The sequence below is a fragment of the Pagrus major genome, chromosome 11, assembly GCF_040436345.1.
Source record: "Pagrus major chromosome 11, Pma_NU_1.0".
Lineage (NCBI taxonomy): Eukaryota > Metazoa > Chordata > Actinopteri > Spariformes > Sparidae > Pagrus > Pagrus major.
The window spans coordinates 34,004,695-34,019,159 of NC_133225.1; the positions used below are offsets into that span (position 1 = coordinate 34,004,695).

Below are 14,465 nucleotides of genomic sequence, written 5' to 3' on the forward strand. Positions count from 1 at the left end.
CAAAATGCATTCATGTTTTCTATCTCAAACCTAACCTCTCTACTGACAACTGACAATTAAATGTTAGTATAAATGCTTTGAAATTGTTGGAATGAATGGATTTTAATCAAGGTATCAGGCAAGTTACAGCTTACATTTTACCTGGTCTCCCCCCCAAACTAAAACTCTCAACGAAAACTTAAGAGCACATAAATACATCATTGGAGGTTAGGGTTAGGGTAACAACAAGTTAACAAAGAGTTAAGCTGATGGAAACAAGAATATTGCAAATGTGTATTACGTATTACGTGCTCCTTATTTAATTTAAGTTGAGGTCTAGGCTACTTTATACAAATCAGGGCATCCGTCATGACTTGCTTGGATCTGGATTTGCCCAAAAAGCTTTAAAAACTAACCTCTGGTGATCTTAAAGGAAGACTGATTCAGCAACTGCATGGATCATTTCTCACCTAAAATGTTTTCAGAAAACACATTTCGGTGAACTATTTTTGGAACATAAGATAAAGTAGCCACAAGGTGGTCCCGTCCGGGAGTGGACAGCTCATGAGTGGTGTTAGTCCAATCAGGTGAGGCCAGGACATGTTTGCAGAGCTGTTGTCGTGGGTGTTATCTTTCTTGATTAAGTGCTAATGTTGGAAAGCAGCACAACTCCATGCATCCAAAAACACCTCTGTAGACATGTACCAGCCACACAACCTGCGTAAGCAGCACTACTCACTGCTTGATTCCACTGGGCACGTCTCTGTGACTTTGCATGTGCAATTTGGTTATGTTCCATTCTCACACTGGGAGCGTTTTGGAAGCAGAGCATCAGCACCTCTCTCTTTCTCTCTCTCTCTGAATGTGGGTAAACAAAAGCACAATGCCATCATTACCAAAGACAAACTCCATGTAAAAAGATAGGGTTGGCAGTAGCAGCACCAAGGCAGCAACGCTTTCTGTGTGGACACCACATGCATGTGAGCCACAGCAGTTGAGCAGTGTCATGCACAGGTGGAGGAAGGCAGTGTGGCCCGGCTATTTACCTTTCAAGCTCCTGCAGGCGGTGGAGAGCAGCTGTTTCACATGATAATGTTATGTTGCTCTCATAACATTATCATTGACAAAATAACCCCCAGATTCCACTGGGCCAGTCTGCACCGCAATACCGTACCAGAGCTGATTTCAGCCATTCTAGACAATGCACGTGTTTCCACTGGCTTCGCCATGGCATGTTTCACCGGTGTTCTAGAAGAAGTTCTCCACTCTGCTCCACAGAAAATACGCACACGAGTACTTTTGAAGGAAGTGGACTGCAAACGCGTCAAGCTGAATGGAGCAGATCAGACAGCAGCATAGTGCAATCTGGTAAATTTTCAATATTAAGTACCCTGTTCAGGATCTACAGCACAACAAAGTCAGAAATATTAACAAGAAAAACTTAAAACGGACAAATAATAAAAGAATTATTTGCATAGCCTATTCAACCACAGTAGAAGCACAGAAATCAAGATAAAATGACAAAATAAACACAATCTGAGTCAAGTCAACAATATCAGGCGGGCAAGACACTCTGGCTCTGAAATGCTCCCAGTGGGATATGAAGCACTTGTAGGGCAGAACAAAACAGTGTCACACATGCCAGGTAACGGTGAGATGTGCCCAGTGGAATCGAGGGGTTAGTCTGACACCACAGCAAGTATTACACAAATATAACTTGACTATGTCTTGGGTAATCATGAGCAAACCTAATAATATTTGATCATGACCATAAATTATTAGATCGCCCTGACAAATAATCAACATAAAAGGAAATATTCATCCTGACCACTTTTCCTACATGAAAGGAAACCATTTCAGAATTGGGTTAATTCAAGCAAGGATATGGACAGCTAAGTGTGTGTAGGACTAGTGTGTATCTGAAACAGATTACACTAAAAAACTGTGTGTGTGTGTGTGTGTGTGTGTGTGTGTGTGTGTGTGTGTGTGTGTGTGTGTTGTTTGTGTAGTGCAGACCTGAACTGTGACATTTTGGCCTTTCTCCCCAGGAGCTCTTCAGATTGAGAACAGCGAGGAGTCAGACCAGGGCAAGTATGAGTGCGTGGCAGTCAACAGCGCCGGGACTCGCTACTCGGCTCCTGCTAACCTTTATGTTCGAGGTAAGATCTCTCTTGACCCTGATGACCTCTCACCACTGCATTTAGGTCACTGCCTCCAACAGCATGGTCTTCTCTCTTCACCTCCTCTGCACCAGTGCTCAGCCTCCCCACTGTTAACAGTGGAGCTGATTCCCTGGATTCAACTGCCATCAAAGTTAAACCTGTCTGGTCTCTGCTCACACTGTCATTTCCTGCTCTCTATCTCCCTTTCTGTCTCGTCTTTGTCTTCTGGGTGGTGATTCATGCATTTTGCGCCAATGCCCTGTTGTTAGTTTACCTGACCCACCTCACGGTGACGGGGTGGTTATTTTGATTGTCAGAGGTGAAAGAGATGTTGGCTGCGGCTCTGCCTCTTTGTTTTGGGGAGGTAGAGGTTTACGTGTGGAGTCTTGCATCAAGAGAAGCTGACAGCTTCGCAGTTGTATGTCCCATGTAGGACAAGACAAGCAGGAAATTCCCCCAAAAGCAGGTTCCAGTTGGATGGATATGCTGCAACAAAAGGCAACTAGGTGAAAGCAAGCCTCAGGGCTCATCAAAAGTAGGCCATGTCAACAAACAACTCACTTAGTCTTGACCAATATCAGAATTTCAAAGGCATTTTTCTCTTGTTAATCTGCCATTGTCATTCATAGTGCTCTTTCATGTAATTGGCTTTCAAAGCTTCTGCCTGCCAAATAAAGTTACTTCCTAATCTTTAGTGCTGCCCAGAGGAAAAGAAAATTTGAAAAGAGATCTCAAAAATGTTTCATTTACTTCTCCTAGACAACTATGAGATCTATGTGACACCAAACTGAGATTAAGGTTTATTTCTCTTGTGTCTTGTCTTTTTCTCCTGAGCAATAAGATGCACTAAATCTCAATTTAGTCTCCTTTTAAGTTTTAGAAGAGATCTCAACAAGCTCTAATATATTTCTCAGAGTTTCTCAACTAGTGTGTCTCTTTGTGATCTCATGCAGAGAAATCAGAGAGCTCTCTCTTTGAACTCAATCTATTCTCATCCCAGCTTCAGTTCATGCATCTCATACTAAGCTCAGACGGAGCAAATGAAGAGCTCTCCACAAGCACTCTTTGAATTCTAATTATAACTCTTTATTGTAATCCACATATTTTTTTAATTATGTATTGTTGTACGCAGAATGAATTGCTTGAAAATTTATGACTGTAGGCTGCAAAGGCCTTCTGCTTTTATATTTATATTTTCTATGATTATTTTAAGTGTTCCATTGCACGTAATTCAGTTTTATTAATGAACCACATAAAACACATTGTAAAATAACAACAGCAATTTATTAGTAACTTGACAGCAATGAAGTTACTATTTCAACATTTCAGCTGTATCAAAATTTAACCGCCAAAACCTCAGACCATTAGTGGTGTCAATGTAGTACATTCATCTGTATCTTCTCATGTGAAGTCCAAAGTGACCTTTTTGTGTGACAATAGATTTGCCCACGTAAAACTGTTGATATCATTGACATTTGTCTAGGTATGGCATCACAATACATCTGTCCATCAGGACAATGAACCTAGGGATGACAGAAAAAAAGGCATATGAGTTGGCATATAGTGGTGCACAAAATATGATGCAATTTATTGTGACTGAAAAGGATTACAGTAATTGAATAATTATACACATGTGGAACCTTTCCTATTAAAGAGAAATTGATTAAAATAAGGATGACTAAATCATAATCATAATGAAAACAATCACAGTTGTAACATTTATAAGCTGGTAACGTTAGGTACACTGATTTCACATTTTTTAAAATGCACAGAGGAAAACTGGTATATAATAATCATCACTACTAACTTGTGTTTCTATTCTAACCATTTTATTATTGGGGTATTATAAGGTTATTATAGTTAATGAAAACAAAATAATATGATATTGAAATAATGAAGGTGTAAAAATAATTTCTGTTAGGCTAACTGAATTAAAAATAAAAACGAGGCTTTACAAAACTCAAGAAGTAACTGAAAATGTAATGTACATTTACAAAGCTAACTAAAATAACCTCAACTTATACAGAAAATTATTAAGTAAATTAATTATTTAGAAAACGTGTAGCATTATCCACTCACCGGCTACAGAAGCTGCATCTTTGTTTTCTTCATACATCAACAAGCTGCATTTGGCGCAAACAAAGTTGTGAACTTTGAACCATGTAAATGATGCAGCCCCAATGTTGACATTTCATTGGAAGAGAGCGCCATCAGTCACAAATGCTGCATCGTTATTGGTTAATTCACAACGGGGGCAGACTTAAGGACGTTAAGTCGTACGTTAACGTAATGTTATGGAGTTGCGGGCTGGAGGAATGGAGGAAGAAACCACAGGACGAAAAAGAAGGTAAGCTACATCTTTGTCAAACGTAATTTGGGTGAAAGTTGAAAATATAGTTGGCGAGTGTTTATGTTGGTTCTGTTCTGATAATTTTTGTAGAAACTGGTCGGCATATGTGGCAAATAGTGAAGCTAGCTAGCGAGGCTATAAGCCAGGACCACATGAGGCCACGAACTTGCTAACTAGCTAACATTAACTGTGGTTTGTCTGGTGGATTTTAGATCATGTTTTCAGTTACTGAGTGGTCTGATACGGTTAAATTAACACAATCTGTGTATCCAAAGGTATCAACAAGCTGCTGTACCAAATGAGATATGACATGATAAAACTAATTAAAGGAACTTGGGGCAGGATTTGTGAAAAAACGGCTGATGGCTGCAGTTAGCCTAACGGCTGCAACGGCCATCGTGTCACTATTGAGTCTTATTTCTTGATACTGCCCCAAGTTCCTTTAAGACATTGAACCACCTTTTTAAATAATTAAAATGTGTTGGAATTTTATGTTTTTTATAGAGTGGATGCAGGAAATACTAAAAAATAGATGCCCAAAAGGGCGCGAAACCCACCAAAGAAGATGAGCCTTTATGAACCAGACCAGATCCAGATCAATGGCTCACCCAGAGATGACCACAATAGTAATTGAGTTATTATTTTACTGCATGGCTTAGCAAATTTTTTAAGTGATTGATATTTTCAACTTACTTTGAACACTATAATAACCAAAATCTTTGACAGTCTCTGGTCTCTTGTCACTGGAATTATTATTAGCAATATATTGACAGCTTCAAGGCACAAACCTTAAATTCACAGGATTTTTAAAAGAAATGTCAAGAAAAGGGAGAGTAACCCTCACTTGAAACTGTGTACGTTTTAGTGACAGCATTTTGCAATGCTATTGGTCAAATTATCACTATATTTGGGGCTGGGAGATTGATTTAAAAATGTTATTTCAATAAAATAAAATAAATTCTCATAAAAAAAAAAACTTTTTCACAATAGGCATGAAATTTCAAATAGGTTTCTAATTGTTGTTACCTGCAGAAACTCTGTTGCCACTTGATTTCAGATTTTAGAATTTAATTCTTTACAATGTATTGACAATTTACTGAACTGTTTCAGCAGCCTATTATTAAAAAACAAACAATTTGAGACAAATTAAGTCCAGGTGACAAAAATATCAAGAACAGAAATAGGCTAAATACAGTAAAATGCTGAAATATATACAATATTTTCATCTAACAACATAGTAACAAACTAAAATGACATAACATACTCTCCACAACACACCTGCACACAGTTCATTACCCTGTTGATTTATACATTAATAATAATAGTAAACTTAATTTGTGTATTATATATATTGTATAGTGCTTTTCATACAAGAATTTCAGCTCAAAGTGTTTTACAACAAAGAATTTCAGCACCAAGTGCTTTATAGAAAATGTGTAAAATAAATAAATAAATAAAATGCATAAAAACAAAGTGAAAAGATATGATACACAGTGCTGCATAAATCAAAAAGAGTTGCATGAGTGAAGAAGTGCGAAACAAATGCAAAAAGAATAAAGTGTTATGTAATGCTAGTTGACGTCTAAACTGAAGAGATAAAGTTTTAGCTTTGCTAAGGTCTAAGAATTAGACTTGAGACCAATAAGATATAGTAGCATGTTTAAGTAAGATTGATACTGTACTGGTTTACTCAAAATCTCCTGTATTTACTCTGTGTTCATTTTCAGGACTTTTTGTATTTCTGACCTTTGACGATGGATACACAGCAAAAAAAATGTATGACTGTGATATACTAAACAAAGATAAGAAACCCATGGCTTGCCTCAGAGATCTGAAGCTGGGAGCAGAAGTACTTGCAAGATGGTCTGACAACAAGTTCTACAATGCCACAGTGGACTTCATTGGAACAGCTTACAAGACAGTGGATGCCAAGAAGGCCACAAAGAAGGACATGAAAAAACAAAGATGCAGCTGCTCAAAGATCCTACAACCTTCCGTCACTACCTCAAGCAGGTCAGTCCACCTCTGCACAGGATCACCCAAATAATGTGGACCACAATGTCATCCAGCCTCCAACTGCCAGGCCAGTGTACCAACCTCCACCTACCGAGTCATCTTTACCTATCCAGCCACAGCACCAGCCTGTAACTGCCTGGCCACAGTACCAGCTTCCAGTTTCCCAGTCATCGCCACATACACATCCATATTACCAGCATCCACCTATCCAGCCGCTCCACCAGTATGCATCCACTCTGTCTCCAATCCCACATCGTTCCAGCCTTTCGCAGTATCCAAAGCATCACCAACCTCACACAACACTGCCCACACCTTCAGACCTGTCACAACAGCAGCCTGTTTTAGCAGATTTAGATCATCAAAGACAGCCACCAGCTCTTACTGTAACAGCCAAAGAAAGCTTTCTCAAAATGTTGTACAGTCCTAATACACACCAAAAACCTGCTGTTCTTGGGGACCAGAGCCAGACTAGTTCGTCTGAACATGAGACTTCTTCAAGATCATCTGAAGACACTTTAATCATCGAGCGTGATCCAATTCCAGAATGTGGAGAACCATGTTTCAGTTTGCCTGAATCAACAGAAGACAGATCATGGAAGCCATGCAGGGCATGCAAGGCAGAGGTAGAACAATTAGTGGAGGAGAAGGCCAAACTGCAGGATGTGCTCTGTGGTATAAGTAAGTACATTTTGCCTCTCTGTTGCAATTAATTGTTCCTTTAACACTATTCCCTTTTTCTCTCACAGTTTTCCTAAGGTACCTAATTGCTATTCAGTACACACAAGCACTGTAAATAATGCAAATAATGTGGGCAATAATCAAATGTCATTAAGATAAGAGAAACTTTATTTATCCCAGAGGGAAATTCAAATGCATCAATAGAATAGAATAGAATAGAATAGTCTTTATTGTCATTGTCAAGACAATGAAATTTTGTTGGAGCAGTCCTCCAGCTGCCTCGTACATATAAATAAATATAAAAATATAAAAGAAAACAATTAACAATATATACAATAGGGCACAATCAACAATAATTAAAATGTGTGCAAAGAAGTCCAAGCTTTAAAGGGGCCAGTAGTGCAATGTGTGTGTGTAAGTGTGTGTTGATGAGAGAGGGGGGGGCATCAGTGTGGGAGGGGGGTGGAGTTCAGGAGTGTAACAGCTCTGTGGTAGAAGGTGTTTTTTAGTCTTGTTGTGCGGGCGCTCAGTGTTCTGTAGCACCTTCTTGAAGGCAGGGGGGCAAAGAAGCAGTGACCAGGGTGTGTGCTGTTTCTGGTAATGCTCTTAGCCTTACGGATGCAGCGGATCTGGAAGATGTCCTCTAGTCTGGGGAGCTGAGTGCTGATGATCCTCTCTGCAGTCTTGATGATGCGCTGGAGAGCTTTCCTGTTCTCTGCGGTGCAACCAGAGTACCATACTGTGATGCAGTATGTGAGGATTGACTCAATGGCTGACCTGTAAAAGCTCATCAGCAGCTGTTGTGGGAGGCGTGCCCTCTTCAAGCACCTCAGGAAGTGAAGCCTTTGAAGTCCTTTCTTGGCCGTCATCATGGTGTTGATGGTCCAGGTCAGGTCATGGCTGATGTTGACCCCGAGGTACTTGATGTTCTGCACAACCACCACTGTCTAACCATTGATGGTGATGGGGTGATGGACAAAGGGCTTCTGTTTCCTCCTGAAATCCAGAATCATCTCCTTTGTCTTTGCTGCATTGAGGATCAGGTTGTTTTCTCGGCTCCAGCACACCAAGTTCTCTACCTCTGTCCTGTAGGCGGCCTCATCATTTGACGTGATCCTGCCTACCACGATGGTGTCGTCTGCAAACTTCAAGATGCTTAAACTTAAAAGCTTTAAACAATTTGGTAGAAATCTTAGCCCATCATGAAATCTTTGGATTTTTTTTTAAACTTGTCTCTTCCTTTTCTTGACTTAATGATTGCTGCTGTGTCCCTGTAAGGTAATACATCTTTTGTGTCACAGGTGGTGAGCACCTCGAGGCATTAAAAAGTTTTCTTGACAAAGTGGAACAGATCCAACCTCAGGCTGGTGTTTGGGCTCCAAAAAACAGATCTGGGAAGCAAGAGCTGTATCCAGAAAGTGGCCTGTTCCTGTCCTCTACTCGCCTGGCTGCAATCCATGCAGAAGCAAAGAAGGACTGCCTTCGCCTATTCCATCTTCTTTTTGATGAATTCTTTACTGCGGAGGAGTGCCGAAATGCTGTGGCGTTTGGGAAACACGGAAAGGTGCCAGGTGGGAAGACAGTCCTGGATAAGTTCAAAGTCGATGGGATTCTAAGTAAGTATATTGCTCATTTGGTAGTTAACAATTTATGGAAAAGTTGTGGAAATTCATTAGTTAAAATGTGTGGGAACCTAATATAGAGAGGGACCTTATTTTGGAAAAAGATATGTTATGGCAGTGAACCACAAGAGACAACTCATCTTTTGATCCTGTTTGAATTATGTCACGAATTACACATATATTTGTCAATTTAAAATGTAACTTTACAACTCAAAAAGTCACAGTTACAGTTAACTACACACCCAAGAGTTGCCCAAGTAACGTCATGCTACCTAGAGCTGCTGAAGCTAGTGTTAACATGATGCCTGTGTGTTTTGTTCTGGCATGTACCCTCCACAAAAGACACATTAAAATAGGTACTTTCCCTTTTGTTTTCTCAAAATATTTATTCACCATGATGTAGTTAGTACGATGTTGAAAGTACCAGAATAACACAAAATATCAAAATAGCCAAAATCCCACTTTTCCATCTACCTTTGCCACGAGACCGCCACAAATATTGTGTAAGATGAGACATTTAGTTTACTGACCGGTTTCACTTACTTCACTATTTTCATGCTTATTTTTCTTTCATCAGGTAACATTTTGTAGAGATATAAATTAACAAACATCATGTGTAATTCATGACACAATTCATGGGATCAGAAGTTAAGTTGTCTATCGCTATACACTGTCGTACATATAGGGGTGTCACGATTCTCCAAATGCTTGATTTGATTTTCGATTTTAAGGTCATCAAGATCATTGGTTTTATGCCATGATAACTAATTTTTAATTCTTATTTCAAAAGATGGTCTACATGGTGTCATGAGTGATATTTATAATAATAATAATAATAATATAATTTTAATTGACAACTAATTACCTAATAGTTTCAGGTTCCAGAAAATCAGTTTTAACATCAACATAATTGTTTTTTGTTTTTTTTGTTTTTCAACAATGCTTCATCTTCCTCAAGTACTGCTTAACATGCATCCAACCATCAACTTTTTCAACCTAAAGAAGCACATATTATTTTCAAAAATTAATTTGTTTTAATTCTAGTTTTTAATTTCTAATTTGTTTGTCCCTCTTTCTTCTGCCCCTTCTCACATTCATCACTCTATCTGGCCACATTTGGCATAGTTTCTGAAGTGTTGGAACCCCATGTATCACATAGCTCCATTTAATGTTGTGATTGTTTAAGTGTCCTCACAGTGATACTGAATTACCTCATGTGTGAACCATAGAGATATTACAATGTAAATTTTGTGATATCAGGATAAAAAAGTTCTTAATACGGTCATGGTAACTGCTGTTACATTATGCAATTTGTAATTTGTGCTTTCTTTTCTTTCTTTTATTTTTGCAGCTTACATCATGCGCTGTAGTACACTGGATGGATGGACACCGGTTGACAAAAGTAAGGTCAAAAAAGCCTTCATAAACAAATGCTGCATGAGGGCCACAACACTGTAAATGGATATGGCATACTGAGAGACATTTGTTGAAATTACCATGTTCAAAAAAGCCCTTGTATGCAAATGCTGCATGTTGGCCTTAAAGACTCTGAAGTTGTTCAATGTTGTGCGTTGTTGTAAAGCTGTGCTGACACTGTTCAAAACACTGTTAGAAACACTGTGGCTGTTTCAAAAACATAATTTTACTGAAAAGAGGCACATTCGTAGTTAAGACGTTATTACAGCTATTTTAAATACTCAAAAAAGTCATTGTACTTTTTGATCACTGCTGTGTTGAATTTTAATAAAGAAGATTAAGATTCAGTCAGATCCAGATTACTTTATTCATCCCAAAAGGGAAAATCATTTGTCTGTCAGCTCATCTGCCATTTGCTATAGAATTATAAAGCCTAATGACTGTGGGTACAAAGATCTTCTGTATATCTCCGTCCTGCAGTGAAGAGAGAGGAGCCTCCACCACCGTTGTTTCTTTGGTCCATCAAGATGTTATGAAGTGGATGATCAGTGTTGTTTAGAAATGGTAAATCCAGTCAGGTGGGAGGAGAGGGTCACAGCATTTGTAAGGTGTGTGTGTGTGTGTGTGTGTGTGTGTGTGTGTGTGTGTGCGCGCGTGTGTGTGTGTGTGAGAGAGAGAGAGAGAGAGAGAGGGAGAGTGAGAAAGACTCACATATTGCTCCATAGTAGCTCCAGTATTGCTCATTTTCTTCTCCAAAGGAGCAATAAAGGAGCCATTAAAAACAATGAATTGAGATTAGCAAGGTCTCTCCCGTAAGTCTCAAGTATGACTCCCTGTAATTATTTGGTCTCACCTATTTCTCCTAGTGAATTTTAGGAGAAACATATGAAAAACATTTTAGATAGGCAGATGAGAATCTCAAATTTGTCTCCCGAGCTGTAGAAGAGCAAGCTTTGAGCAGTAAAATTTTCCTCTGGGTGCTTTATCACCTATACCATTTCGTACCTTAAGAGGCGACAGAGGCCTGGTTCTATTGCCCACTTGCTTGGCTCTGGTTCTGTTGTAAAGTGGTGAAGTACTGCCCCTTCTGGTGTGCCCCATGGGACCTTGTTTTGTAAAAAAAAAAATTGTACAGTAGTCAAAGGCGAGAGATAGATAAATGTTTGATCCCATTTGACTTGTAATTGTAACCCAGCCCGTGTGAGATTGCGCCTCTCTACACCCGGAGACTGGGTGCAATGTGAGGGATGAGTCGGACACATGGATGGTCAAGATCGTGGCTGAGACCACACGGTTTATTGAGTGTCGAGACACTGAGTCAGTTAAGATAAGTCATATAAAAGTAATTGTACAGTATTCAAAATAAAGCACTGTACCTTCACAGCTACTAAATCCCTTAGAACAAGGTTTCAGCTCAAGACACGATAAGAGAAAACCCACAGGTAGATAAATAGCAGACAGTATCCGCGGAGCTAGCACACATACAACTAAGAAGCTAGCCATAATCACGGCCAACATACTTGTATAAAACCAGGTTACAAATCCTAAAACTTCATCAGATGGTAAACAAACTAGTATTGACTGTTTATGGTCAAGATATTTGACTATGATGTGGAGAACTATCTATAGTGTTTACCTTAGAAACCATAAACAAACACTGAGCCAAAATGGCGTCCACGCAGAGCAAATAACTGAAAACACGGCATCCAGTAAAGGACAAACAGCAATGATCGCGTAACACCTGAGGGCATAAATATATATATATATATATATATATATATATATATATATATATATGTATATATATATATATGTATATGTATATATATATATATGTGTATATGTATATATATATATATATGTGTATATATATATATGTGTATATATATATATATATCTATATATATATATATATATATATATGTGAAGACTTGTTTTGCCAAAAATTGGTAAAAATCTGTCACACAAGAGGGAAATGATGATGTCATACTGCAGAAGTAATTCTGCATACTGCAGAAGTTTCTCTCACATGTGCAGGTCGACTGTTTAGTATCAACAAAGTCATCTGTGGCTAGGGCGTAGCGCTTATAAGCCTATGTCACCATGAAAGAGGTCCCCTTATATCTTCTCGCCGATGATCTGTGAATGCAGGTTGAATCTAAAAAAAGAGAAAAAAAAAATCATCAACATTTTTCACTGGGAGCCCGACAACCTAATGGAGCTACAGTTTCATCCTCCAAAGACTGTTATTAAATAAGCACTGCTACACTACAATAATGTTTTTCTGCTTACGTTAGCTGCCCGACTGTTGTTTCCAGTGTTACTATCAGCACATTACAGATAGCCTGTCTCAGGCCTCTTGTCAGCTCTAAGGCTAAATTAAGTGGATGGCAAGATGGCAAAGTGTTTGTTAGTTTATCACACACGTTATCCCTTAAGATGAGCCTGTTTTAAGGTGTCCTTTGACACTGTTGTCCCTACTGTGTGTTTGCGTTGGCTTTGACTGGTATATATAGTTTATTGATCCCTGTTGAGTTCTTTAAACGAGCCAAAGCTCCCCAGTAAGTGGCCTTGATTGAGGCTGAGTCATCTTTTGTTGTGTTATGCTTATAAAAGAGTTATTTGCTCACCATTATTTATTTCTATCATTTTTGAAGTGAGTGTTTTGAGTTCTAACTTATACTGATCTGTTACTAGCGAGTGCTTCTGCTCCCGGATAACAAACGTTAACATATGAACAGCCCAACCATGTTAGGGTAACACAGTTGTTGTTCATGCATGGCTCTACTGCTCGTGTTATGCATTTGACAGAGTCTGACAATTAGTGGATGAACTGCAGCTTCATGCCTGTAGAGTTGCCTCCACTGGGTGTGGGTAAAGGTGGTCCCCACCTGTAGGTGCCCTGCCTAGGAAAAAGGGCAGCATTGTGGATTGTTTGGCTACCAAATTCTGACACACCAAAGTCAGAATTCGCTGAGATTAAGGATTTGCTCCTTAATCTTAAATTAGGCAGGGTAACTGCAACCCAGATTGGCCATCTCAGCCATAATTCAGCCTGTGATCCACATGCTTAGGTTTGGATGAGGCTCTGGCGGCAGGCGCCCTGACTGGTCCCACCCCAGGCCATATTTTCTGTCACCCTCCCAGCTATATATTGAGTTCCACCAATGCTGGCCGGAACCCAAATCCCTCTCCCACCACAACTCAGACAGCAGGGCTTGGGTGTCCATGTTAGATGCCAGCACTTATGGATTGGGCTGGATATCTGCAGTGGAGCATTCTATTGCCTCCCTCATTGTGTCCTCCAATGAGGTCTTCCAGGTTCCAGGTCACAGTGTAGCATAACGGAGGATTTTTTGGTGAAGTGTTAAGACACAGGGGTACACATTAGAAATTCTCCTTCCCACCTGATATTAGCCTTGTCCCAGTCTGTGCATTCCTAAAGCCTGGATGCTTCTGTCCAGGCCTTGAATGATGAATCTTTGCAGGTGTTTGGCCTTCTGACAAGAGAACCTGGCTTTCAGTGCCAAGCCAAAGGGCCCTCTGTATTCTCCCTCTGGTTTCGGGAGAGCTGTTTGGGCAGCAGGGCTAATTCCGCAGAACTGCTCGGCTCAGTGAGGGCCTTGAGGCATTACATACAGGCGAATGCTGGCTTTTGCCACTCTGTTTGCCTGTTTGTTTGCTTTGGTTGTCATAGGAAAGGGCACACCCTATCCAAGCAGAGGTTCTCCAAGTGTATTGTGGAGGTCATGGAAGAGGCATATACGTCATATAAGAGGCCACTCCACCAAGAGTGTCTCCCCCTCCTGGGCAGCACTGCGAGGAGTGCCTCTAAGTGAGATTTGCACTGCGGCCACCTGGGCTACACCACACACCTTTGCCCATTTTTACAGGGTCAATGTCCCTGCTCCCCATGCAGTGGCGACAATTTTTGAAGAGCCTTCAGGCTGGTCCTGGTGAGGTATGATTCCTCATGACAATTTTGGTAGCAGTCGTCCAGCCTCAAGCACGACCTCTGGTGGTCATCCAGAAATCATAGAACCGCAGATACATACGTAACTCTCAAATAGATTCCCACCCACAAAGTGGGCTGTGCGTATGGAATATACTGTATGTATTCTTTTTTTTTAACCAAATAAAACAGATGCATCATTTCTCCAATAACAATAATAAAAATTGCCATTGAAAAAACTAAAATAACTTTTAAAGATTTCTTCTCTGCTTCTACACATGGCTAATGTG

At 39.8% G+C, this 14,465-nt stretch overlaps 1 protein-coding gene across 1 annotated transcript in view; it reads left to right on the top strand.

Annotated features, from left to right (window-relative positions):
• The window catches only part of LOC141004605 (receptor-type tyrosine-protein phosphatase F-like), a 448,688-nt gene that overhangs the window by 86,544 nt on the left and 347,679 nt on the right, over positions 1 to 14,465 (top strand). Inside the window, exon 5 of the mRNA XM_073476198.1 lies at positions 2,028 to 2,138. Coding sequence (XP_073332299.1) covers positions 2,028 to 2,138 — 111 coding nt within the window. The remainder of the gene's footprint in view (positions 1 to 2,027; positions 2,139 to 14,465) is intronic.